General features: G+C 36.3%; 1 protein-coding gene across 1 annotated transcript in view; it reads left to right on the forward strand.

Moving 5' to 3' along the window:
• Window positions 1–25,539, forward strand: part of MAN1A2 (mannosidase alpha class 1A member 2) — a 203,356-nt gene that overhangs the window by 118,742 nt on the left and 59,075 nt on the right. Inside the window, exons 6-8 of the mRNA XM_044672474.1 lie at window positions 1,011–1,105; window positions 16,880–17,003; window positions 17,316–17,409. Coding sequence (XP_044528409.1) covers window positions 1,011–1,105; window positions 16,880–17,003; window positions 17,316–17,409 — 313 coding nt within the window. The remainder of the gene's footprint in view (window positions 1–1,010; window positions 1,106–16,879; window positions 17,004–17,315; window positions 17,410–25,539) is intronic.

Consider the following 25,539-nt stretch of genomic DNA (forward strand, 5'->3'; position numbering starts at 1 on the left):
TCAGTTCCTTTCTTGTCACCCTCTTCCTTCATTCAGAAGCCTCTAAACTCCCCAACACTTTACTGTTTTCTCCATAGTTAGCCCTCTAATCTTGCCTTCTGTTGCCCGGAATCCCTTGTTCCAGAGGCTTTTCCATGGCCGTCTTGTTCTTTCCTCCGTCTTTATTTCCCCCTAGTCAAGACTTCCCCAGGGCAGTCCACACAATTTTGTCAGAAGGCCAAGCTTCTTCCTCCTATTTCCCTTTTCTTCTCACCTCTGCCTTCCCTCCCCTTCAACCGTAATTTTTTATTTAGCACGTTAGAGGGGAAAATAGAAGTAACACTGAAATTTTCTCATGGAGATCCTCTTTATATCATAAACATCACAGTATTTTTCAGGGACATAGGCTGAGAAGCATTGATATAAAGGATTTTGAATCTAAGTTGGATTAGAGGCAATATTTCTTTCAGTTTGTATACACTAGCCAAAACCCAAGATGTAGGTCACCCGGTTAACTTGTTTGACTACAAGAAAATGGTAAAGGAATTTTTCATGCTTAGTTTAGTATTTTTACCAGGCATCCTTAGAACAGGAGTTCTCCCCTCTTTTTTGCATGAAAATGGTTGAACTTTTGTGGTTAAGAAATGGGTAGAATAAATAACTCTACATGAATCTAAATTCATTAGTATAAGTCTTCAGTATTCCATTTCTTTTTACTATTTTAATGGCAGACTTGAACTAGCTTTCTAAGAAAAAAACCAGAGTATGCAAATATCACTAATACCAGGTGATCTCTTTTTCTTCCTCTAAATTGAGTTTCCATACTTAACTCTTCTAGGTGGCTTTCTTCATCTATATCAGTAGTTTCCCCAATCATTAACATAATCCCTGTCCTCTACCTTTCCAGCAGTAGAAAAGAGTCTTATCTTTATTCCTGTACCCCAGAGTTCAGTGCCATATACACTCTGAGTATTCAATTAATAGCTATTAATTGATGGTATAATTTATGATTATTCATATTTTTGTCTCAGGTATTCAAGAACAAAGCAGTGCAGTTGGCAGGGAAACTCCTTCCTGCCTTTAACACACCTACTGGGATTCCCTGGGCAATGGTGAATCTGAAAAGGTAAAATATGTTTTCTTCGGTTATTCTTTGCCTGAAGATTAAATATACCAGTATCTTCCTTTTCTAAGTATAGGAAATTCTACACGTCTGCTTTTGAATTTTTTTTTTAAACTTAGTCTTCTGTTTTTTGAACAGATGTTTATTTCCCATATTGTATCTTTAAAGAGTTTTCTTTACCTCTACCCTGCTCCTTTCTTCCAGTTATCTTTGTCCCTTTATTCTGTGTCAGTTCAAAATTTTAACCGAATCCCAAGATTCTCTCCTGTTTTGTCCAATTTACAAAGCACTCTCATTCATCTGACTCATTCTGCATGATCACAAAATATGTCTGCTTACTTCATTATTCCTTTATGCATTTTCAATTCGATTTGTTCTTTTAGTCTACTCTTTCCATTCTGTCCTATGCTACCTGCCTTACTCTATCAAATCAGAATGAAAACTTTTCTGAGAGCAGTGCTTCCATTAACTACATAATGCCTTAATGAAAAGGGAAGCTTTAGACTGTGGTGTTGTACTTCAGTGCTTCTTATACCACCTGTACAAATGAAGTTGAAGGTTAACTCTTTTAAAAAACTTAATTGTTTCATAACTTCTTTTTTCCCTAGAATATATCCTTGCTCTGAACATCAGCATAGGTCACAGATTTAGCCAAGGGACCTTAGTGATCATCCATACCAACCCCCTCATTTTACAAATGAGGAAACTAAGGTTCATGGTGACTTCATACAAAATTATATGGGAAGAATATGATTTAAAAGTGATTGTCAGCCATCTTTTAAATTGCATGTAAATATTTATTCTGTTCAATATATAAGCAAACCATTAAAATCTTAATTGTTGAAAAGAAAAATAAAACGTACTATTCATTTTGAGGTTTCTACTAAAGAAATTTATATGTCAGTTGTAAAATTAAAAAAAAAAAAAGTCTACTTAAAAAAAACCCATCCAAGAATATTTCTTTTCCAGGGACTTGATGTGTAGTTTTACCATTTTAAAGTCAAAGCTTTTCCTTCTAAAGACATAGGTGTACACCAGAATGCAGATACACCTGTTTTCTTTTAACTTGGTCTTCTTATAAAGTTTTTGTTATTAATTTTTGTAATTAAAGATGACGTTAAAGAGAAAATTTCAAATAGGACAGATTTCTTTTTGTGTGAAGCCATCAAGTCTGCTTATAGAGCCTATGCAGAGGGCCTCAGAACACAGGAACATAAGAATCCATGCTTGACACTTAATTCTGATCATCTGCAAATCACTTAAGCTTTCTGTGCTTTGTTTAATACCACAAAAGAAGGTTTTCTAATCTGTAAAATGAGAATAAGAAGAACTATAGCATCTATCTCACAGGGCTAATAGGTAGGATTTATGAGATATATTCAAAGCCCTTCTGAAACTTTAAAGCAGTTTATAAATCTATTATTCCTCCTAGTACTTCTACTACAACTATGACTATAATGGAAATACAGACAAAGGTCAGTGCTTTTGAAGTATCAGGTTTAAACTCTAATTTTTATTCAGTTTTGATATTAGTGTCTTTATAAAGCTTACCTTAGCCTCCCTTATTTTATTTCACTTTAAAAAATTATTCATTAATAAGAGAAGTGATATCAGAAAATTGTAGCAAATTCTGTGTTCCAGACCCAGAACTTAGTCCTATTCCCTGCCTAGGATCAGCCTTCATTCCAATGGTATTGTAATCCTATCTTTCTTACCATTCTGACTATCTAAAATCTTTTATTTTCTCAAAACTTAAATTTTTAGAGAATCTTTAGAGAAATCTTTAGAGAAATAATTCTCCATTTTAGATTTAATTTTTTCTACCCTAATAATAGTAGTTTTGTATTTTGCATTGTGAGCTTATAATTCTTTGGAGGATATATATTTCTCTTTTGAACCATTTTAGAATTTCTTGTTACTATTCCTTGATCCCTGAGGAGTCATTACAGTTTTTCTTTCATCTTACATAATTGGTTCATTTTGTTACTATTACATTTGTTTAACATATTTTGGTTTCTTTTAGAGGTTTTACTTACTTGTTCTTTTTTTAAAAAATCAACCAACCAGTTTTGTGACCCTGGGCAAGTCACTTGACCCCCATTGCCTAACCTTACCACTCTTCTGCCTTGGAGCCAATACACAGTATTGGCTCCAAGACAGAAGGTAAGGGTTTAAAAAAAAATCAACCAACCAAGAAGCATTTATTAAATGCTTTCTTTGTGGATAGCACTGTGCTTATTTGAATATAAAAAAAGCAAAAACTCAAGAAAAATACCTGTTTTCAAGGAACTTACATACAAATGTGGAAGATAACATGAAAGTAAGATCTCAAATAGATAAGGAATCATCTTAGAGATGAAGACTTAAGTAATTGAGCATATGGGGTAGAAAAGGGACCAAAGAGGCCTTCTCTAGAGTGGCATTTCAGTTAAATGTTCTACCTTCTGCGTAAGGTATTTCCTAATTTCCCAGTTGCTAATACTCCCTCTGACAAAATTACTTTCTATTTTCTTCACGTAGATTTGTATTTATCTGTGTACATATTGTTTCTCCCTAATAGAATTTAAGGTCCTTGTGGGCAAAGACTTATTCTTCTTATCTTTATATCCCAGGTGCTTAGCACCAGTGCCTGGCACATAGTAAGCATTTATTAAATGTGTGTTGAATAAATGAATCAATCACTAGATTAATCCACAAAAGGAAGAGAGCCAAGCCTAGGCCCTGAAATTTCGTCAAGTTCCATCTCACTCATGAAGGAATATTCCTTTAACCCCTTCTTCCTATCTCATATTCACCCAAGCTAGAAGTGCTCTGTTCTTCCTCTGAACTACCCCTAGTACTTCTTGTCTGCCTTTCTTGTGCACTTTCACAATTTTTTTGGTTGTGATAATTTTTATGTTTATCTTGTCTCTTACTGTATTTTTACCACCTTGAGGTTAGAGACCCCATTATGGTTATCTTTACAACTTATTAAATGTTTTACTTTCAGTGGAATCTAAGTAAGAAATTTCTTGTCTGTTGTAACTGTTAAATGGTAGTGAATTATTTACTAAGCCTAATTCTTATCTTTAATCATATGAAGACCTTCATTCCCATCTAGACAAGCTACTAAAAGTATTTATGTGCCCTCGGCTCAGCTGTCCTGAGGGAATTCTCAAAGCCTTGCATCCTTGTTGGAGAACCTATGGCACATGTGCTGGATGGGCCAGCACATGTGCCATAGGTCCACCCTGAGAACATTTCTCCCATGTTCCACCCCTCTGCCCAGCAGCCCAATGGGAGAACTTCTTCCCTCCCCTGTCTGGGGTAAGGCTGGGGGGCTTACATGTGGTATGAGGGTTGCAGTTTGGGCACTTGGTCACAAAGGTCTCTGAAAGATTTGCCAATCCTGCCTTAGGTGATTACCTAAAGCCTTTCCATCTTACTGGCACCTATCAGAGATTATACTATATTGGTATAACTTTTGAGAACTCATTTATCTCCTTATCATAATATATCCAAGAATGTAGGAATTCTTGGAGAATTGTAGGAATCAGCCATTATTAAAGAATAAATTAAAAATTAAAAGTAACTTATTGTGCTATATACATGAGAAGCTTTGGGGCCTAGTGGATAGAGACCTTGTCTCAGTGTCATAGGAACTGGGTTCAAGTCCAATCCAACTGACTTGTACTGGATATATGACCCTGAAAAGTCTCTATTGTAAGGGGGGAAAAGGGGTTTTGGGGTTCAATATATTAAAAGATGGTCACCAGGGGAAATCTCCCCAATTTAGGAATAAGCTCAAGTCAAAATTGACTTTATGGAAGTTTATTTACAATTGAGGAGAGAGGAAATAAGGAAGTAAGAATCTAATACAGTAGGTAAATTACTAAGATCCTCTAATTAATCCAGGTAGATCTAATTAACTCTCAGCAGAGAGTCAGAGGTCCAGAGACCTGGAGGTGAATTTGCTTCATTCACAGAGTCTATTAAAAGAAGTTCCTTACAAGAAGTTCAGGAAGATTCAGCCAGTCTTTAAACTCACTAAGGTTTTAGCGTTCCAGCCAGCACTCCTCCATGGACCAGAAGAGCTCCTTCATCAGCCGCCCTCTTCACCAGCAGCCCCCAGCTGACTGAGAACCTTCTCCTTTTAAAGGGGTCACTTAGGCCTCACTTCCTGTGCCTCCTCCCTAATTTGCGTGTCCAATCACAATAGATGCTTCTCATAGTTCTGCCTAGGGGGCATTCAGTTGACTCTGATTCCTCACCCATTCTAGTACACATGGGTGGGACCTCCCAGAATTAGAGGTGTTCTCACCTTTGGTGATTAAATCTAAAGATGGGCAGTGTAGACTTAATCTAATTATCACACTATACCTTGTAGTAGTCTCAGCACCTTTCCCAGACTATACAGGGCAGAGGAAATGCCAGCTTGCATTGGTAGAAGTTTCTCTATCTAGAAGTTCCTTATATCAATGAAATCATTCCTTAAATGATGATCAAATCCAGAAGTAGCACATGGCAGGGATTAAGATGTAAGGAGAAAAGTTAAGAAGGGACTAAGTTTAAGAGGCTTTGATCATCAAACATAGAAGACTTTATATTTGATCTAAAAGTTTATATAGTGTCATTGGGGTTTATTGAATAGGGGGAAAGATTAGGGATAACATGACTTTTCTTTGAGAAGATCACTTTGATAGCTAAGTGGAAGATGGACTAGAGTAGGGAGAGACTTGAGGCAGGCAGACCTGCACCAGCAAGCTGTTGTTGTAGTCCAAGAAGGAGGTGATGAGACCCTGCACCAGAGCAGTGGCAGGGTCACAGGAGAAATGGGAACATATTTGAAAGAAGTTATAAAGATAAGATCAATAGGCTTTGGTAACAGATTGGATATGAGGGGGTATGAGAGATAGTGAGGAGTCAAGGATGGAAATTCTACAAGTCTGCTTTTTCATTTTCTTTTTTAAACTTAGTCTTCTGTTTTTCCTCATCATATGATATATGTCATATCATATTCTGGGAAAGTATTGCCTTCAGCAATAATAGGAAAGTTAGAATGGGGGAGAATTTAGTAAATTTAATTTGTACTTCTTGAGTTTAAATGTAAGCTGGAGATGCAAGATTGGAAATCAACAGAGAAGTTAGGGCAGAATAAGTAGATTTGAGAATCATCAGCAGTGATGATACTGAAATTCATGGGAGTTGATGTGATCACCAAATGAAATAATAAGGAGAGAAGAGGGCCTAAGAGAAAGCCTAATGGGACACTGAAGGTTAATAGGCATTATCTGGAAGACGATCTGGTAAAGGAGAATGAAAAAGACCATTTAATCAGGATAGTAATAAGAAAACATAGAAGAGAACATCAGGGAAAAGAAAATGAGTGGCAATATTAAAGACTGCAGAGAAATCAAGAAGGATGAGGACTGAGAAAAGGCTATTAAGAGATTAAGAGATCATTAGTAACTTTGGAAGCTATTTAACAGTACAGGTCAGCATTGATGGAGAACCTGGACTGAAGTGGTGGCCAAACAGTAGAATTAAAGGAGCTGTTATTTTGCAAACCAGGCTGTGACTATAGAATTAATATTATGTAAATGATTTGTTTGGGATATAAGGGAGGAGGGAGGTGTGGAGAATAAGTCTATCTAAGGTTGTGAACATAAGTGACTAGAAGAGTGGTTCTCTTCCCTTAATGCAGAGGAAATTTGGAGGATGAGAGATAAGTTATTTCTTAGGTATGTTAACATATAAATGCTCATTGGACATAAAAGAGGCAGTGGCAGAATACTTGCTCATCTGCATTAGCAGTTTTCTCACTGGGAGTTCTCTGCCACAAAGAAGTCATTCTCCTCCAATACCCCAGTCCAACCAAAATGGCCTTCTAGTTTGGAAATATTCCATAGCCAGTGTTGATGTGTCACTGGAACTCAAGTAAAAGATGAAGGCTTGATATTAATGTCCGAGAGTCATATGTATAAAGATGGTCTTTGGATACCTGGGCACTGATGAGATCTCTGGGAAAGGACATGAAGAAAGAAAAGTCTCTAAGAGCCTTGGAGGTGGATGGAGGTAGAATTCACTGCATGCCATGGATGATCTTCCCCTGCCCCAGCCTGCCATCTACCAGAAAGGGGCCAGCCACTTCAGTTGACCATCCCAATAGAAAGCTAGGTAATTCAAGTTCTCTGATCCCAGATTGCCAGTGGGCAGCAGCTGCTTCCACTAAGGGCCTTCTCTAGCTGTACTCATTGGCTGTTGCACAGTAATTACCTTCTGCTGCGCCTATCTTAGAGCACCATTCAGTGTAAACTCTTGAACTCACCACACTCCTCTTGGCAGGGGACCTTCTATCTTGCCTATTACTCTCCAACATTCTCTGGGCCTTGTCAGCTTCTCTGCTTGTTTAAGAGCCCATCCTTATGTGATATATCCCTGATTATGATGTAAACTTCTAGAGAGCAGGCAATGTCTGGATTTTCTGTTTGTATCTACTGTATTTGGCATAGTTTCTGGCACAAATAGTAAACACTTTATATTACTTTTCTTGCTGCACCAAAAGAGATGAAAAGATTGACCCAAGAAGTAGAAAGAAAGCCAGGACAAAGCAGTTTTAGGAAAAGTCAGGGAGGAGGAGGTATTTAGGAAGAAGAGATGGCAAACATTGTCAAATTCTGTAGAATAGTCAAGAAGGATGGGGACTAAGGAAAAATATTTAATTTAGCACTCAGGGGCATCAGTGATAACCTTGTAGAGAACAGTGCCATTTGTATGGAGAAGTCAGCAGATTGTGAAAGAGGAACTAGAGGTCATGAGAATGCATGTATTTTACTAACATTTTGGCTATGAAAGGGAGGAGAGAGAGAATTCAATAGCTTAGTCTTGGGATGATTAAGAGAAAGTTTAATTTTAAGGATGGAGGGGCAACCTTTAATGTTTATAGATCATGAAGGAACCACTAGACAGGGACAACCTGAAGATTAGAGTATGAGCTGATCAAAAGGGCAAGGTTCCTGGAGGAGAATTCCTGGAAGGAATATGAATATGGTCAAGGATGCAAATAGAGGGATTCCCTTTTGTAAGGAGAAAGGAGCACCCTTTTTCATCTGGAGTGTAAGAAAGTGAGGAGAGAATGGAGGTTTATGTAGAAGGATTTTAAAGATATAAAATAGAGGAGCAGAAGAACAGAACAGTTACTCTGTATTTTTTCTATAAATTAAGAGGCTAGATCTCCTAATATGGGGAGTACAAAGGGCTGCCAATACAATTATTTGTATTATACATTTGACTCCTCTATGTATTTTAGAAATGAGGCTTTTATCAGAGACATTTGTTATAAAAAATTTTTGCTGGCTTTCCATTTTTCTCCTAATTTTGATTTCATTGACTTTGTGCAAAAAATTAAATTTAATATCATAATTATTCATTTTATATTTTATACTGTACTCTATCTTTTATTTGGTTATAAATTCTTCCCTTATCCAAAGATCTAACAGGTAAACTATTCTATGCTTTCCTGATTTGCTTATGATATTACCCTTTAATCTAAATCATGTATCCATTTTGACCTTATCTTGGTATATATGATGTTAGATGTTTTCCCATACCTATAGGTTCTGTCTTACTGTGTTTTAGTTTTCCCAGCAGATTTTGTTAAATAGTGAGTTCTTATCCTAAAGCTTAGATGTAAGGGTTTAGCAAACCCTAAATTTCTGTGGTCATTTACTAATATTGTCTGTTGTTTACCTAACCTATTTCACTGATCTACATTCTGTTTCTTAGAAGCCAGTACAAGATTGTTTTGATGATTATTGCTTTGTAACACAGTTTGAGATCTGTTTCATTAATTACCTGGCTATTCTTAACTTTCTGTTCTTCCAGGTAAATTTTGTTATTTTTTTAAAGCTCTATAACATAATTTTTAAATAGTTTAATTGGTATGGTATTGAATAAGTAAATTAATTTAGAGTAGGATTGCCTTTTTAGGAGGGAGCATTGTGGAAAGATGGCCAAGTAGGGTGGGAAGGTTTCTTGTCCTTCTAACACCCTTCACAGACAACCAAAAATAATTCCATAGAATCAGCATTAAAAGCCACAAAAATGAGTGAGTCCTGAGTAAAGCTGAATAGCTCAGGACTACTAGGGAAAAAAGTTTCTAACTTCCCTGGCCTTAGCCTCACCAACTAAAGCCCTGGGGGCATGAACAAAGAATAGAGTCTAGAAAACAGCCCCAGATGGCAGGATTAGCAATCTTCTCTTGTTTGCTAAGGCCAGGAGCCTGAATATCCCAGAAGATGGAATCTGAATCTGCAGCCAAAGGGCCCAGTGAGCAGCTGTGCTTGTTGCTGGCTTCACTCTGGAGACCATAGCAGGCCCTACGGGCAGCAACTCAAGCTTTATTGTTAACAAGTAGGGACTTTCCTGGGCAGAGGGATGGAGAGAGGAGGGGTGAGGAAGGAGAGCACACCTGTGAAGTATGTTTGCTGAGGGACTGATATATCAATTCTGGAGTCTATACTCTTTACAACAGTGAAGACGTGACTCTAGAGTGGTATGCACTGGGGGGTAGGGAGTGCGGAGGAGGGAAGTTTGTCTGAAGACATAGGGGTTGACCCTCATAATTTAGAGGACAGATGGCTGTCTGAGATACAACTTGATGATATCAAGGAGGTGTGTCTCTCTGCCCATCTCAAATCTAAAAGACAATCCAAGGAGGATAATTCTCTTAGGGTCTTATAGGAGTTATCAGATGTTTTGGGTTAGGAGTCACAAGGATAGAAGGGAGCAAAGGAATTTCCCTGCTTACAGTTTGCCTGAAACACTTGTATAATTTGGGGGTACACTGCCCATGCCACCAGGAGAAAACAAACATGCACATAAAATTCCTGAAACCTGCAATAACATACATCAACACAATAGAAACCCTGGGGTTCCAGAAAAAAGCCAGTATTTAAGTCTATTGGCCTGGGTGCTCAAATAAATAATTTTTTTAGAAAATGAACAAGCAAAAGAGAAAGAAACCAACTAGCTATTATGGGATTAGAGAAAATCTCAGCTCAAACTTAAAGGACAGTGAAATAAAAACACCTGCTTCAAAAAGAGTAAAGAAATACAATAAATAGCTACAAGCTCAAAAAAAGCTTCTGGAAGAGCTTGAAAAAGTTCTCAAAAACTAAATGAGAGAGGTGGAAGAAAAATTAGAAAATAAATGAGAGCAGTGCAAGAAAATTAAGAAAAATGAGATCACCCAAATGGAAAGAAATCCAGAAACTTAGAGAAGAAAATAATGTATTTAGAACTTGAATTAGACAAGGAGAAACTAAAGATTTCCTAGGACAATATGAAATAATAAAGCAAAATCAAGATAACAGAAGAGAATTTGAAACATTTAGCACAAAAACAACTGACCTGGAAAACAGATCAAGAAGAGACAATGTAAGAATATTTGAACTCTCAGAAAGTTAAAATTAAAAAAAAAAAAAAGAATTTTGACACCATACTTCAAAAAATAATAAAGGAAAACTGCCCAGAAATTTTAGAAACAAAGGGTAACTTTCAGAGATCCAAAGATAAAAATGCACAGGAACATCAGATTTACTATGTTCTATAGCCCACTAGGTTAAGGAGAAAATATTATAAGCAACAACAACAACCAATTCAAATACTGTGGAGCTGCACTCAGAATAACATAAAATTCAGGAGTAATAACAGTAAAAGACCTCAGGACAGAGAACACAGTTTTTTGCAGAGCAAAAGGAATGGACTTGCAACCAAGAATAACATTTCCAGCAAAGATGAGCATAATTGTAAAAGGAGAAAATTAGACATTTAATGAACTAAGGGAGTTTAAACTAGGACTTTGTTATTCCTGGAGAAAACCCCAAACTTGGTAGAAAATTTGATCTATAAGAAACATATAAAGATAATGAAAGACTAATCATAAGCAACCCAAAATATCAAATTGTTTGATTCTGGTATGAGAAAATGTCATGTATAACCCCTGGGAATACATCATTGCCTAGGTATTTCTAAGGAGCAGGTAGGAATGGAAGACTCCAAGTTGACAAAATGGAATGGAATGAGCCTTTTTTCCTGTTGTTTAGATCTGACTTTATTTGTGTGAAAAGAATTCATAATTGTGTTTCTATAGTACCTGACCTTTTCTTGGCAGATAGACTCCTAGGTATTTTATATTGTCTATAGTTATTTTAAAGGGAATTTCTTTTTCTTGTCCAAGTTTGTCAAGAGCCTTGTTCTCTGAATAAGTACGTTTTTGAGGAGAAGATGGATCAAGCTTGATCATTATCACAAAATGGATGTAATCAGGGAGTTTGGGGAATTAGAAAACGATCATTTTTCATTGTACCCCTTGATAGATTTTTTTTTTGAAGGGGATACAACTTAGGCCACATTACTTGAACTCTGCCTAATTATAACTTCTTGCTTAAAAAGCCCTTTTGCAGTTTCTCAAGGTAATTTGATATACATTTTTGTACTAACTCTAGAAATGAATGAATTTAAATGATGATGCATGACATTCATTATCTTGACAATAACTTTAAGTTGATTTATGTTTCTAATGAAGCCTTTGTATGATTATTTACTCCGTAATAATTAAAAATGTGTTTGACTAATATAAGAATTAAAAAAAATTATCGTGGTCTCCAATTATAAAATATTGGCCCTTAAGTCAAAAATGAATGTTAGCAGCTTTTATTTACAACAAGATAGAGATATTAAGGTGGGGAATGTAGGAAGGAGGTAGAGAATTGTCTAGCCCAGTGATGGGCAAACTATTCGCCGAGGGCCAGATCCAGGCCTAGTTTGTCCATCACTGCCTTAAACAATTCCCTAATCACTATGCCCCCATATCCAGATGTAGTGATTAGGGAATTGGTCTAGCCCATCACTGTTCTAGCCTACCACCCTAAGTGCTGCTCCGATGAAGTCAGCAAGGGCTCCCTCAGTTCCCAATCTCCATGTGGAAGTCCAATAACCTCTTCAATATGGGTCTCACTAGTGTAAGCCTCTTCCTTCAGTTCCAGTCATCCACCCAGAAAACCTCCAGCACAGACTCATGTAGAATCCTCCTTACTCAGGAGAGTTTCCTTCTTGAAGAGCCAAGGAGTGAATGAAATCTTTTCAGTCTTGCCTTTTATAGTCCTTTTTCCACATCACTTCCTGTCTCTCTGCCACTTCACAAGAACCAATCATAGTCTCTCAAATTGCCTAGCATTGCCCAGTGGGTAGTGTATTAGGATCCACCTCCTGTCCTCTGAGGGTATGAACTCTTACTTATCAAAAGGATTCATAAGTTCCTGACTGATTGAGTTAAAAGGGTGGGACAAAGTACTTGATTAAGTTGAAGATAAAGAAATTCCCTTTCACAACTCCTTTTAGCAGTCTTTTATTCAAGGAACAAAGCATGTCTTTCAGATAGAATGAGAGTTTAGCTGAAAAACTTGTGCTAGAAGGAAACTTTGCTTTTGCTCTTAGATGAATTCACATTCACATATGAATTAACCATTGTAATGATGGGAAATATCTGTTGAGGAATTTTTTGTGAAATTTCCCCCTATATTTATCATTTAGCCACGATGTTTTTATGGTATAAAAATTGAAGGTATTAATCAATATGAAAATAATACTCTGCTTAATTGTTCTGAAATATAAACACAGCTCTTACCCTTGCTGATATTCTTTAAAATTTGTTATTGATTTTAATTTTATTGTTTCATAGTTTTACTTAAAATATAAAGCAAGAACTGAAAGTACGTTGATAGTGAAAATTATTTGATATTGTTTATTAAATGATGAATAAAAAGTAATAATGCTTTTTAATTTTGTCATTGCTAAGGAAAAAATGATGCTTGTAGTAGCTAGAGGTCCAGCCATAGATTCAGGAAGACCTAGGATCTGTTAACTTGGAAAAAACACATGTAAGAATTTACATTTAGTCTTTATGCCAAATATGAGAATTCTAAAGTAATATTATGTCCACCAATTTAAAAATATTTCAGCTTAAGTCAAAATGACTTTTAGCAGCTTTATTTTCAAAGAGGTGGGAAGAGTGAAAGTGGAAAAATGTAGATAAAGAGATCCTAAGTTTAGTCCTAATGTCTCCAGACTGAAAATGTGAATCTAAAGCGAATCTCACCAGAATCCAAAGTCCTAATTAGGAAGCCCCAAACCAAAAAACCAAGAGACACCTGAAGAATCCTCTGAGAACCTTCAGTGCACATGAGGCTAAGATCACCAAGAATCTCACTAGAACTCATGCTGAAGGTCCACTGAAGTGCCAACAAGCAGAGAGGGTCTCCTCACCAAAGAACCAAGGAAGGAATCACTCTACAATCCTGACACAGGATCTAGGGAAAGCATCTCCTCCTTCAGTCTAGCTCAACAACACAGAGAGTGTGACTGAATCCTGCAGATGACCTTTTAAAGCAGTTTTCTCATGTCACTTCCTGTCACTTCTCCACTTTACTGGAAGCAATCCCAGTCTTTCAATATTCCAAGGTGGGCAGTGACCTTTGGAGGTGTGAGTTTACTCTAATAAGTGACTCAAGTAGGGGTACTTTAAATTCTTGATTTGTTTAGCTAAAAATAGACAAGGGGAGAGTTAATCCTAACTTCTCTCTCTTTGATTAGGTCTGCTAGCCCCACCTAAACTGGGATTATCAAGTACTTTAAGGTCTATTATTCAGTCTGAAATAGCTAAGTCTGGAACTTCCCTCAGAGTGAATTCTCATGGGACAGAGGCAAACTTGGGGGTCTTTCTCTCTCTCTCTCTCTCTCTCTCTCTCTCTCTCTCTCTCTGTCTCTCTCTCTCTCTCCACACACACACACACACACACACACACACACACAAAGTAGTCAGAAAAACTAAGTCAGGAAGGAGATAGTGTTCAATATTTCTGCCAAGGCACCTAAAACCACACAGCCTAAGGCTCTGGCACTCTTGACGACAGTATCTCTGAGAGGATCATGGTGCTAGATGATCCTCTGCATAACAATAGAATTTGAAGAACTTATATACCTTTTGGGGAGCTAAGGATAGGGGAATATGATTGATTGACATTATCTTGGTTGCAAGGAAAATGAGAGGCCCAAACTACACTGACAAGATACTAACAGGCTTGGTAAAGAAACTATAGCCAGAGGCTCGGGTATCAGGGAGTCGCCTACTTACAATAGATACTAAAAGGATGGTCCCTGCACAGGTCTTGGTCTTTTTTCTTGGAAATGGATCCCTGATACAATGGGGGAAACTTCTAAGACTAAAAAGGGTACTACTTAACATTTGATTAGGTCTGCTAGCCCCACCTAAACTGGGATTATCAAGTACTTTGAGGTCTATTATTCAGTCTGAAATAGCTAAGTCTGGAACTTCCCTCAGAGTGAATTCTCATGGGACAGAGGCAAACTTGGGGGTCTCTAGATTTCAAGTTGACAGTTCAAATCCTAATTCTTAACACCTAGTGTGATCATGGGCAAACCAATTAACCTATTACCAGCCTCCTGTAAAGTTGAAAATTAATGGTTGGACAATAATTTTATGAAATTATGTGGTTGCCAATATTCATTATATCTCAAATCAGAAATTTATTTACCAAAATAAAGGGGACAAGTACAAGCTTTGGGGTCTCCAACTTACAAGCTAGTTCTAAAACCTGGGGTTCATCAGATCTTACAAGGCTACAAGTTTGGGGTTTCTAGATTCCATGTTAACATGAGTAACAGAACTCCAAGATATCCCAAGCAGCAGCAGGCTTCCCCATTTGCCCATCTCTAGTTGTTTCTTCATCAAGCAGATAAGCATTTGGCATTAATCTTTCTGCCTTTCCACTATGGATTTTCTGCATGTTTATCTATTCCTTCTCCCACTTTGTCTTTTAGTACAACGTAGCCTTCATTCTTTTCACTTGTGGTCAGACCTCAAATCCACTAGGTTTGCTAAAATCTAGTTCTTCTCTCATTTATCCCCTCTTTTTCTTTCTCTCTTTTTTCCATACTCTTCATCTTCAATTCTACATACTTTGGTCTCCCTTCTGAAGGGGAAAAGCCCCCACACAGATTTACTGCTCTTCAAGTTTCTGTGCTCTTGGTCTCTTTCATTTCACTACCAAGTTCTAACAGTTTATTATCTGTTCACTTCAGGCAGTTCCATACCATTGATCTGCTCCTTATATTCATTTTCTGTTCAAAGTCTATAAAGAATGCTTTTAGGGTATTATTGGTCTTTTGCCCTTCCCTGTTGTCACTGTTATATTCCTGAATATGTTACCTGAGATACATACAGTTTGATAAAAAGTATTATTTTTAAAAAATACTTTTGACAGTGCTCTCTAAAAGCTTTGCTCATGTCCTAATCCCCATTTCCAAGGGTTCTTTTGTCATCCTCCTTGACCTGTCTGTTGTATTTGACAATATTGGCCACTTCATCCTTAAAGTCTCCTTTGTTTCTGTGACACTAATTATTCTGGTTCCATTTACTCTTTAGATCAATCTTTCTCTCATTTCTTCTCAATATGCACTGAAGAAGTCTCAGATCTAGCCCCTTTTCTCATACTATATCCTCAACCCTAGAGATAACATTCACTTAAATTCAACTATTGTCTCTATGTAGATATTCTCATTTCTGCATCTGTAATAAGTCCTCTATTTCCACCTGTCTATTGGATGGCTAATCTGGATGGTTCTCATCTCAAATGCAATATATGTAAAAACAAACTTATGCATAAAAGGCAAACATTGAAGTACTACCAAAGTTTTCCAATCACCCTGGTTCAAAATTTGTAGTAAAGGGGGCAGCTGGGTGGCTCAGTGCTGATTCAGAACCAGGTCTAGAAATGGGAGGTCTTGAGTTCAGGTCTGACCTCAGATACTTCCCAGCTATGTGACCCTGAGCAAGTCACTTAACCCCTCTTACTTAGCTCTTACCATTCTTCTGCCTTAAAACCAATACATAGTATTGATTGTAAGATGGAAGGTAGGGGTTTAAAAAAAGTATGTAGTAAAATCACAAATTTTCAGAATTGTATACAATTATAATGATCTTCATAGGTCAGCTAGGCCGTCCCTAAAAGTCATCTTTCATATCATATCCATGAGGAGTAAGTGAAGTAGTAGTATATGATGGTACCTTTATAGCAGTCTCCCATATATATAATCATTGTCCAATTGTTGTTCTTCCTTTTATGATGTCCTTTGTACCTATTCATGATTTTTCATTAAGACTACTATCTCATCCTAGCCCTTAATGCAGCACATCTCTCTTTGCTCTTCATTTGTCTGCTGCGTCTACCTTTTATTATACTTATGAATTTTTTGTTTTAATTAAATTGTCCTACCTCTTGTTTCCTGAATATGCCACAGAGACTCTCACCTCTGCCTTCACATGTTCACTCTTTTTCTGAAATGGCTGTCCTTCTTTTGTTTAAATTTTACCCTTTTAAGATTCTTTTGAGCAGGTTTCTCTGACTCACATGGTAATAATGGTGATATTTATTTATCTCAGTCCGCTATTAAGTGAAGGACAGAAGCACTTAGTTTTTGTGATAAATGCTATTATGGAAAATCTCCAGGTTATAAAATTCAGGAAATTATTGGAATTAACAGTTATTATTAAACAAACCCTCTTTTTACTTCTCTCGACTTGTGAAAATTTTCTAGGATATGTTGAAACTGCATTTGCAGTAATCGGTAAGAATATCTGTATTTATGTTATGTGTATTCGTTAATGATTTTTCCAAAAATTACCCCGTTTTAAATTTTATCCCTGTTATTTTTCAGTGGAATTGGACGAAACTGGGGTTGGGCCTCTGCAGGTAGCAGCATTCTGGCTGAATTTGGTACCCTGCATATGGAATTCGTCCACCTCAGTTATTTGACGGGAGACCCAGTCTACTACCAAAAGGTTAGTCTTGCTTTCAGTAAGTTGGAGATGTTATCGTTAGAATAAAATAAAACTTTATTAAGCAGAAAACAATTCACTTTATGACAATATCAGGGCTTTGGCCTTCATTTTACTAATAAAATTTTTTTCTCTTAGAAAAATATAAAATAAAAATTTTCTGTTTCTTAAGTATCTTTTAATTTAGTAAAAATCCATGTAAAAATCGAATTGAATATATAGTACATAAACAGAGCATAGTATCCAAGGGAGAAAAAAAGGACTAGATTAATATAAACACGATACTTTTACATTGTTTATATTTGTTTTGTTTAGGTCATGCACATTCGGAAACTCCTTCAGAAAATGGATAGACCTGATGGGCTTTATCCAAACTATTTGAACCCCAAAACAGGCCGATGGGGTCAGCGTAAGTATTTATTGCATAATTGACATTTGCATCTTTATTAAAACATAATATATCCTGAAACACATTTTAAACAGTTTTAGAAAAGAGATTCTGACATACAAAATCACACAAGAAGTTACACTTTGCAACTCCCTATTTCTAATACCTGGCACTCTTTGCCTCATGCTCAATTTTTAACACACTTCTCTTTTATTGATTTGTCCATTCTCTTCCACTAATAGAGCCTTATATCCTGTTTTTATATAATAACATATGCTTTCAAATATGTATGTGCATATCTTTGCAGACCTTTATTTATGTGTGTTCTCCTCTTGCTTCACATATGAATTATACTGGACATTTTGGAAAGTGACAAAGATAAAATGGATTGCCCACTTCAGAAGCCTATATTCTGTCAGGAAAGACAACAGCAGATAACAAAGTAAATCTTTTTGGAGGGGAGAGCACTAGAAATGGAGAATACAGGAAAGATTTCATGTAGATGGCATATTGGAACAGTTTCAAAAGATATAGACGTGGGGAAGGAGTGTATTCCAGGCATAGCAGACAATGCATACATAAAGGTTGAAAGATAGAAAATAGAATTCTGAAGAGGGTGTGATTCATCTCATGTGGAGAAGAATGAATGGTATTGCCCTCTACAGAATAGGGAAGTTTGGAAGAATAATGGATTTTGATGAAAAGATAATAAGTTTAGTTTTTGAGTCAGGTATATATGGAATAGTCAGGACAAAATGAGGATATAAGACTGGAGCTGAGGAGAGAGATTAGAGCTAGAAAAGTAGATAAATCTGCATAGTTATCTGCATAGAGAAGATAATTGGATTCATAGGAACTGAGTTGATGAAATAACTAAGAGAAAGATTGTAGAGAGAAAAGAGAAGTTCCACGGCATAGGGTGGGAGTACACCACAGTTAAGGAGCACGATATGAATCATAGTGAAGCAAAGAAGAGCAAGTAGGAGTTGTCATAAAGGCTGGGGATCAAGGAAGGAGTCATGTTGTGAAAAACCTAAGGAAAAGGGGAAATCCAGGAGAGGGGGTAGCCATTAGTGTTAAATGATGTAGAATTGAAGAAGGACAAATACTGAAAAAATGACTTTTTGTAAGGAGGAGGAGAAACATTTTTTAAAAATAATTTTTATTTTTTTAGAAAAGTTATCATAGTTACATGATTCATGTTCTTACTTTCCCTTTCACCCCCCCACCTGCGCCCGCCCCCCCCCCCCCATAGCCGATGCGCATTTCCACTGGTTTTAACATGTGTCATTGATCAAGACCTATTTCCAAATTGTTGATAGTTGCATTGGTGTGGTAGTTTCGAGTCCACATCCCTGATCATGTCCACCTCAACCCATGTGTTCAAGCAGTTGGTTTTCTTCTGTTTCCACTCCTGTAGTTCTTCCTCTGAATGTAGGTAGCATTCTTTTCCATAAATCCCTCAGAATTGTCCTGTGTCATTGCATTGCTGTTAGTACAGAAGTCCATTACACTCGATTTTACCACAGTGTATTGGTCTCTGTGTACAGCGTTCTTCTGGTTCTACTCCTTTCACTCTGCATCAATTCCTGGAGGTCTTTCCAGTTCACATGGAATTCCTCCAGTTTATTATTCCTTTGAACACAATAGTATTCCATCACCAGCATATACCACAATTTGTTCAGCCATTCTGCAATAGAAGGACATACCCTCATTTTCCAGTTTTTGCCACCACAAAAAAGCACAGCTATAAATATTTTCATACAAGTCTGTTTATCTATGATCTCTTTGGGGTACAAACCCAACAATGGTATAGCTGGATCAAAGGGCAGGCAATCTTTTATAGCCCTTTGAAAATAGTTCCAAATTGCCATCCAGAATGGTTGGATCAGTTCACAACTCTACGAGCAATGCATCAATGTCCCAATTTGGCCACATCCCCTCCAACATTCATTACTCTCCCCTTCTTTCATTTTAGCCAATCTGCTAGGTGTGAGGTGATACCTCAGAGTTGTTTTGATTTGCATTTCTCTAATTATTAGAGATTTAGAACATTTTCTATGCGCTTATTGATACTTTTGATTTCTTTATCTGAAAATTGCCTATTCATGTCCCTTGCCCATTTATCAATTGGGGAATGGCTTGAATTTTTATACAATTGCTTTAACTCCTTGCATATTTGAGTAATTAGACCCCAGTCAGAGTTTTTTGTTATAAAGATTTTTTTCCCCAGTTTGTTGTTTCCTTTCTGATTTTGGTTGCATTTTTTTTTTGTTTGTACAAAAGGTTTTTAATGTAGTATAATCAAAATCATTTATTTTAAATTTTGTAATTTTCTCTAACTCTTGCTTGGTTTTAAAATCTTTCCTTTCCCAGAGATCTGACAAGTATACTATTCCATGTTCACTTAACTTATTTATAGTTTCCCTCTTTATATTCAGGTCATTCACCCATTCTGAATTTATCTTGGTGTAGAGTGTGAGATGTTGATCTAAACCTAATCTCTCCCATATTGTTTTCCAATTTTCCTAGAAGTTTGTGTCAAATAGTGGATTTTTGTCCCAAAAGTTGGGCTCTTTGGGTTTATCATACACTGTCTTGCTTACGTCACTTACTGCAAGTCTGTTCCAATGATCCATCTGTCTTTTAGCCAGTACCATATTGATTTGATGACCTCTGCTTTATAGTATAGTTTAATATCTGGTACTGCTAGACCACCTTCCTTCACATTTTTTTTTCATTATTTCCCTTGATATTCTTGACCTTTTGTTCTATGTTAGCTCGTCCTACCCATGAGCAATCAGTGTTTTTCCAATTGTTTAGATCTAGTTTTATTTTTTTGGAAAGTGTTTTGTAGTTATGTTCGTATAATTCCTGTATTAGTTTTAATCGTTTGGAAAGTATTTTTTAGTTGTGTTCATGTAATTCCTGTGTTTGTTTTGGTAGATAGATTCCTAAGTATTTTATATTGTCTAGGGTGATTTTAAATGATGTTTCTCTTTCTACCTCTTGCTGCTCTAATGTGTTGGAAATATATAGAAATGCTGATGATTTATATGAATTTATTTTGTATCCTGCAACTTTGCTAAAGTTGTTGATTATTTCTACTAGCTTTTTAGTTGATTCTCTAGGATTTTTTAAGTAGACCATCATATCATCTGCAAAGAGTGATAGCTTAGTCTCCTCATTACCTATTTTGATACCTTCAATTTCTTTTTCTTTTCTAATTGCTACTGCTAGTGTTTCTAGTTCAATGTTAAATAATAGAGGTGATAATGGGCATCCTTTTTTCACACCTGATGGTCTACTTAAAAAATCCTAGAGAATCAACTAAAAAGCTAGTGGAAATAATCAACTTTAGCAAAGTTGCAGGTCCTTCTATTCCTATCCTTTCCAGTGTTTTCAATAAAAATGTGTGCTGTATTTGTCAAAGGCTTTTTCAGCATCTATTGAGATAATGTGATTTTTGTTTGTTACCTTGTTGATACGCTCAATTATGTGAATGGTTTTCCTAATGTTGAACCATCCTTGCATTTCTGGTATAAATCCCACCTGATCATGGTGGATAATCCTCTTGATCACTTGTTAGAGTCTTTTTGCTAGTATTCTATTTAAAATTTTTGCATCTGTGTTCATTGGGGAGATTAGGTCTGTAGTTTTCTTTCTCTGTTTTTGATCTACCTGTCTTTGGAATCAGTACCATGTTTGTGTCATAAAAGGAATTTGGTAGGACTCCTTTGCTTATTATATCAAATAATTTGTATAGTATTGGGATTAGTTGTTCTTTGAATGTTTGATAGAATTCACTTGTGAATCCATCAGGCCCTGGCGATTTTTTCTTAGGGAGTTCTTTGATGGCTTGTTCAATTTCTTTTTCTGATTTGGGATTGTTTAGGTGTTCTATTTCTTCTGCTGTTAATCTAGGCAATTCATATTTTTGTAAATATTGATCCATATCACCTAGATTGCTATATTTATTGCCATATAATTGGGCAAAATAGTTTTTAATGATTGCCTTAATTTCCTCTTCATCAGAGGTGAGGTCTCCCTTTTCATCTTTGAAACTGTTAATTTGGTTTGCTTCTTTCCTTTTTTTTATTAGATTGACCAGTACTTTGTGTATTTTATCTGACTCCCTCTCTCCCAGTCATTCAAATATCCTGACTGCCACCCTCAAATGGAAAGTCTAGCCTAAACTATATTGTAGCAGTGAGGTCAAGAAGGCTGAGGATTGGGCCAAAAAAAAACCTATTTGATTTTGCAACTAAAAGATCATTAGTCACTTTGAAGAGAACATTTTCCATTAAATAACCTAGTTTTGGGACTTGGAAAGATTTGGCATCATTAGTATTTGTATAGGGGATTTAAGAATAGAGGACAGAGTAGAGCTGAAATGGTTAACTTTAGGGTTGAGTTTGAGAAGTATTGAGTTTAAAACAGAGGTGATGACTGAGGATAGGACAAAGTAAGGATAAAGAATAAAGATAGAAGTGTTAAGGAATAGGGAGAGAGAATCAGAAATTATCACCTGATAAAAGAGGTATCTTTATTTCTAGAGAATTTTATTATTGAAGTGGACTACTGTGAATGATGATAAGATTCAGGATATGACCATTCCTATATGCCTGAGTTGGAACAGAGAGATAGATCATAGAATTGAGAGTTTAGGAGATGAGAATTTCAGGGCATATTGGCACATATTGAAATTTATACGAGAAAGCAAGAGTTAGGTAGGAGAGGAGAACCTTAAACTAAATACTAAACTCCCTAAGCAAGGTATGGTACAACCTGTGGCCAATAGCTGTTTCCAGAATCTTTGCTGAGTGACAGATTTGAATGGAATGACCTGGGAAGGATACGAGACAGTAAGGGCAGGAGCAAGCAGGAAGTGTTCTGGCTTTTCTCTGCCTCCACCTTTGAGAGAGCAAGTCAACATCACATCTTTTACTGTTAGATGAGGGAATCCAGGTCTTTTTAAGTGTGAGGAGACAGAAGGAGCCTGAGAAGACAAATTTGAAGTGAAGGAGCCTTTATTCCTTGTGGAATGTAAATTCCATTGGGCATAGTACCAGGGGAATAAATGGCTGAGTTGGGACTTGGCAGGTTTTTGAGGTGAATAGTGAAGTTAATAGAAAATGAGAGTTGGAGAAGAATGTGGCTTACACTTTGGGCAACTAGAGATTCATCATTGTTGGAATTCAGAAAGAAAGAGATAGTGTAAAAGTGTTAGTTATAAGGTCTTGGATTATGGCAGAGGGCTCAGTGGCCTTCTCTGCTCTCACATTCTTTAAAAGGCAAGGGAATAAGGAGCATTTAAGGTGAAGGCACCCCCTGAAAGGTATGACACTGTGGTCTGCTCAGTGTTTATACTATTTATGACTGTTTAAGATTGAGATTCAAACCCTACATGATTACTTTCAGTAAAGTCAGCCTACTAGAAAGTATAGCACTTGGCAGATTACTCAGGTAAATTCAACAAGCAATCTTATGGGTTTTTTTAAAAAATGAATTTAAAATACCATAAAAGAATATTTCTGGATGCATAACTTACTTTCTTCCCATATGCTCTGAACAATGACAGTGGCCTCTCATTTGTTTTATCTACAAATTTGATGAGCTTCTTTTCTCGGCCTTCTTCATTGCAAAAATGTTGAGTGAAATAAGATAAAGGCATATGGTATGCTACTGGAAGAATTCCTCCAGGTTATTAATAAATACATTTAGAATATAATGATTCCACAAACTATCAATGCACCCAAACATACTTATCCATAGTTCTCCAACTGATCCACAAAGATTTTGCAAAATACTCACTGAAAGGAACGGATCCCCTCCTTGTATCTTGAGTCAAAATATGGAATTGCCTTTGTTTGACATAAATTTTCCCTAATGAATCCCTGTTAACTTTGAATGATATCCACTTTTGTAGTGTCCACAAACTCTCACTTTAACACTACATGGTAGAATTTTGCTAGAGATCACTGTGAAGCTCCCAGACTTTAGTCTCTGGGCCTGACTCTCAATCCACTATGCCACCCAGCAGCCCCCTTTGTCTAACTCATGTTGATGATTTTTGTTGGAAATATAATATAAATACTGGTAATTTATGTAGGTTTATTTTATATCCTGCATCTTAGCTCGTTATTTATTTTTTCAACTAGTTTTTAGTTAATCTTCTAGGATTCTCTAAATATACCATCAAATCATCTGCAAAGAGTGTTAATTTAGTTTCTTTATTTCCTGCTTTAATTCCTTCAGTTTCTTTTTCTTTTATAATTCCTAAAGCTACCATTTCTAGGACAATATTACATATATTAATAGTGAAAATGGATATCATTTCTTAAATCCTGATCTTTTTGGGAAGGCATCTAACTTATTCCCATTGCAGATGATACTTGCTCATGATTTTAAATAAATACTAACTATTTTGAGGAAAGGCCCTTTTAATTCCTGTTTTCTAGTGTTTTTAATAGGAATGGGTGTTGTGTTTTACCAAAGGCTTTTTCTGCATTTATTGAGATAATCATGTGATTTCTGTTAGTTTGATTATTAATATGGTCAATTATGCTGATAGTTTTCCTAATATTAAACCAGCCTTGCATTCCTGGTTTAAATCCCACCTGGTCATTGTTAATAATCCTTGTGATATATTGCTGTAATCTCTTTGCTAAATATTTTCTTTTAAGATTTTTGCATCACTGTTCATTAGGGTATTTGGGCTATATTTTCTTCTTCTGTTTTTAGTCTACCTGGCTTAGGTATCAGCATATTTTTTTCATAAAAAGAATTAAGTAGGACTCTGTGAGGGGGTGAAGGGAGGAAGGTAGATGGAAGGAAGGATGGGAGGAAGGTAGAGGAAGGGAAAGGAAGGTACTGGTCCCCAGCTCTGGTAGGGAGAAATTGATCAGAGCCTTTTGGGGCTCAAATAAAAGATCAGAGAGCAACTTAGGGTTTAGAATAGCTAGGTTTTTATTTAAATTAGAAAAGGAAAATGTTAGGTAGGAAAAAAGGGTCTCCTGGGTAGAGAGTCCAGGATCAGAGAGAGTCAGCCAGGCTCCGGACTCCAGAGAGAAGACTGAAAAGGCACTAAACTTTCTGTGTTGGGGGAAATTGTAGCAGGGAGCCCTGGGAGTTGCAGTCCCCTGGAGCTTACAATAATTTTAAATGACGCATTCCCCCCTGTGATCCTTTGGGAGACCAGTCTCCCCAATGGAGCATATCAAACATAAATAAATTTACAAATTAAAATGAAATAAAGGGTGTATTCATCAATACAAGGGGAGAATGGTAACAATTTTTTATAATAAAAGGAAATCAAATACTTGACAGTTCTTTTACAAAAAAATTCAGTGAGCAGTCCCCTTTTTTCACAAACATACAAACATAAAACAAATGCATTTAAACAAAACAGATGAATTTAACAAAACAAATGAATTTTAGCAAAACAGATGAATTTAAACCAGACAATTGAATTTATCCCCTGCCCCCCCCCCAAAAGATATAGTGATCCCAGTTGGGGCTTTCCCATTTGGGTTGAGTAGCCACTGACAGCACCTAATCCCCCTCCCCCCCTCGGTATTTTTTCTATCTAGGAAGAGAAAATTAAAACTACTCATGGGATAAGGCATTCTCTCACAAACAGCAAATTTAAAATGGCCTAAAATATCCAGGATGTGTTTATGATCAGTCTGTATTTTATATTCCATGATTCTGTGATATGTCTATTGTCTGTCTGTGATCACAATGGGAGGGGGGTTACATTTTGGGAAAAATAAATCTCTTTTTCATTTATTCCGGAAGAATGAAGGAGACAGAGAAAGAAGCAACTTTTTTTTTTTTTTTTTTTTTTTTTTACGGATTTCTGAATCTCCTAAACTCTAAGATAATTTAATTGGCTAAAAGAAATTTTATTCTATGTTCTCATTAAAGCAAAAGTTAAATAAACTCATCTGTCAAACATTTCTTCTTCCACTTCTCACTGGCCATGAGAAAGGGAACATAAAAAACTAAAAGACAGAAAAAGGGACAAATTTGATCCCACCATTAAATACTGTCAACAGGTTAAATACTGAGATATATATATATATATATATATATATATATATATATATATTTTATTTACTTCACAAAGTATTTTAGAATGCAATCTAA

This window comes from Gracilinanus agilis, chromosome 4, assembly GCF_016433145.1.
Source record: "Gracilinanus agilis isolate LMUSP501 chromosome 4, AgileGrace, whole genome shotgun sequence".
Classification (NCBI taxonomy): Eukaryota; Metazoa; Chordata; class Mammalia; order Didelphimorphia; family Didelphidae; genus Gracilinanus; species Gracilinanus agilis.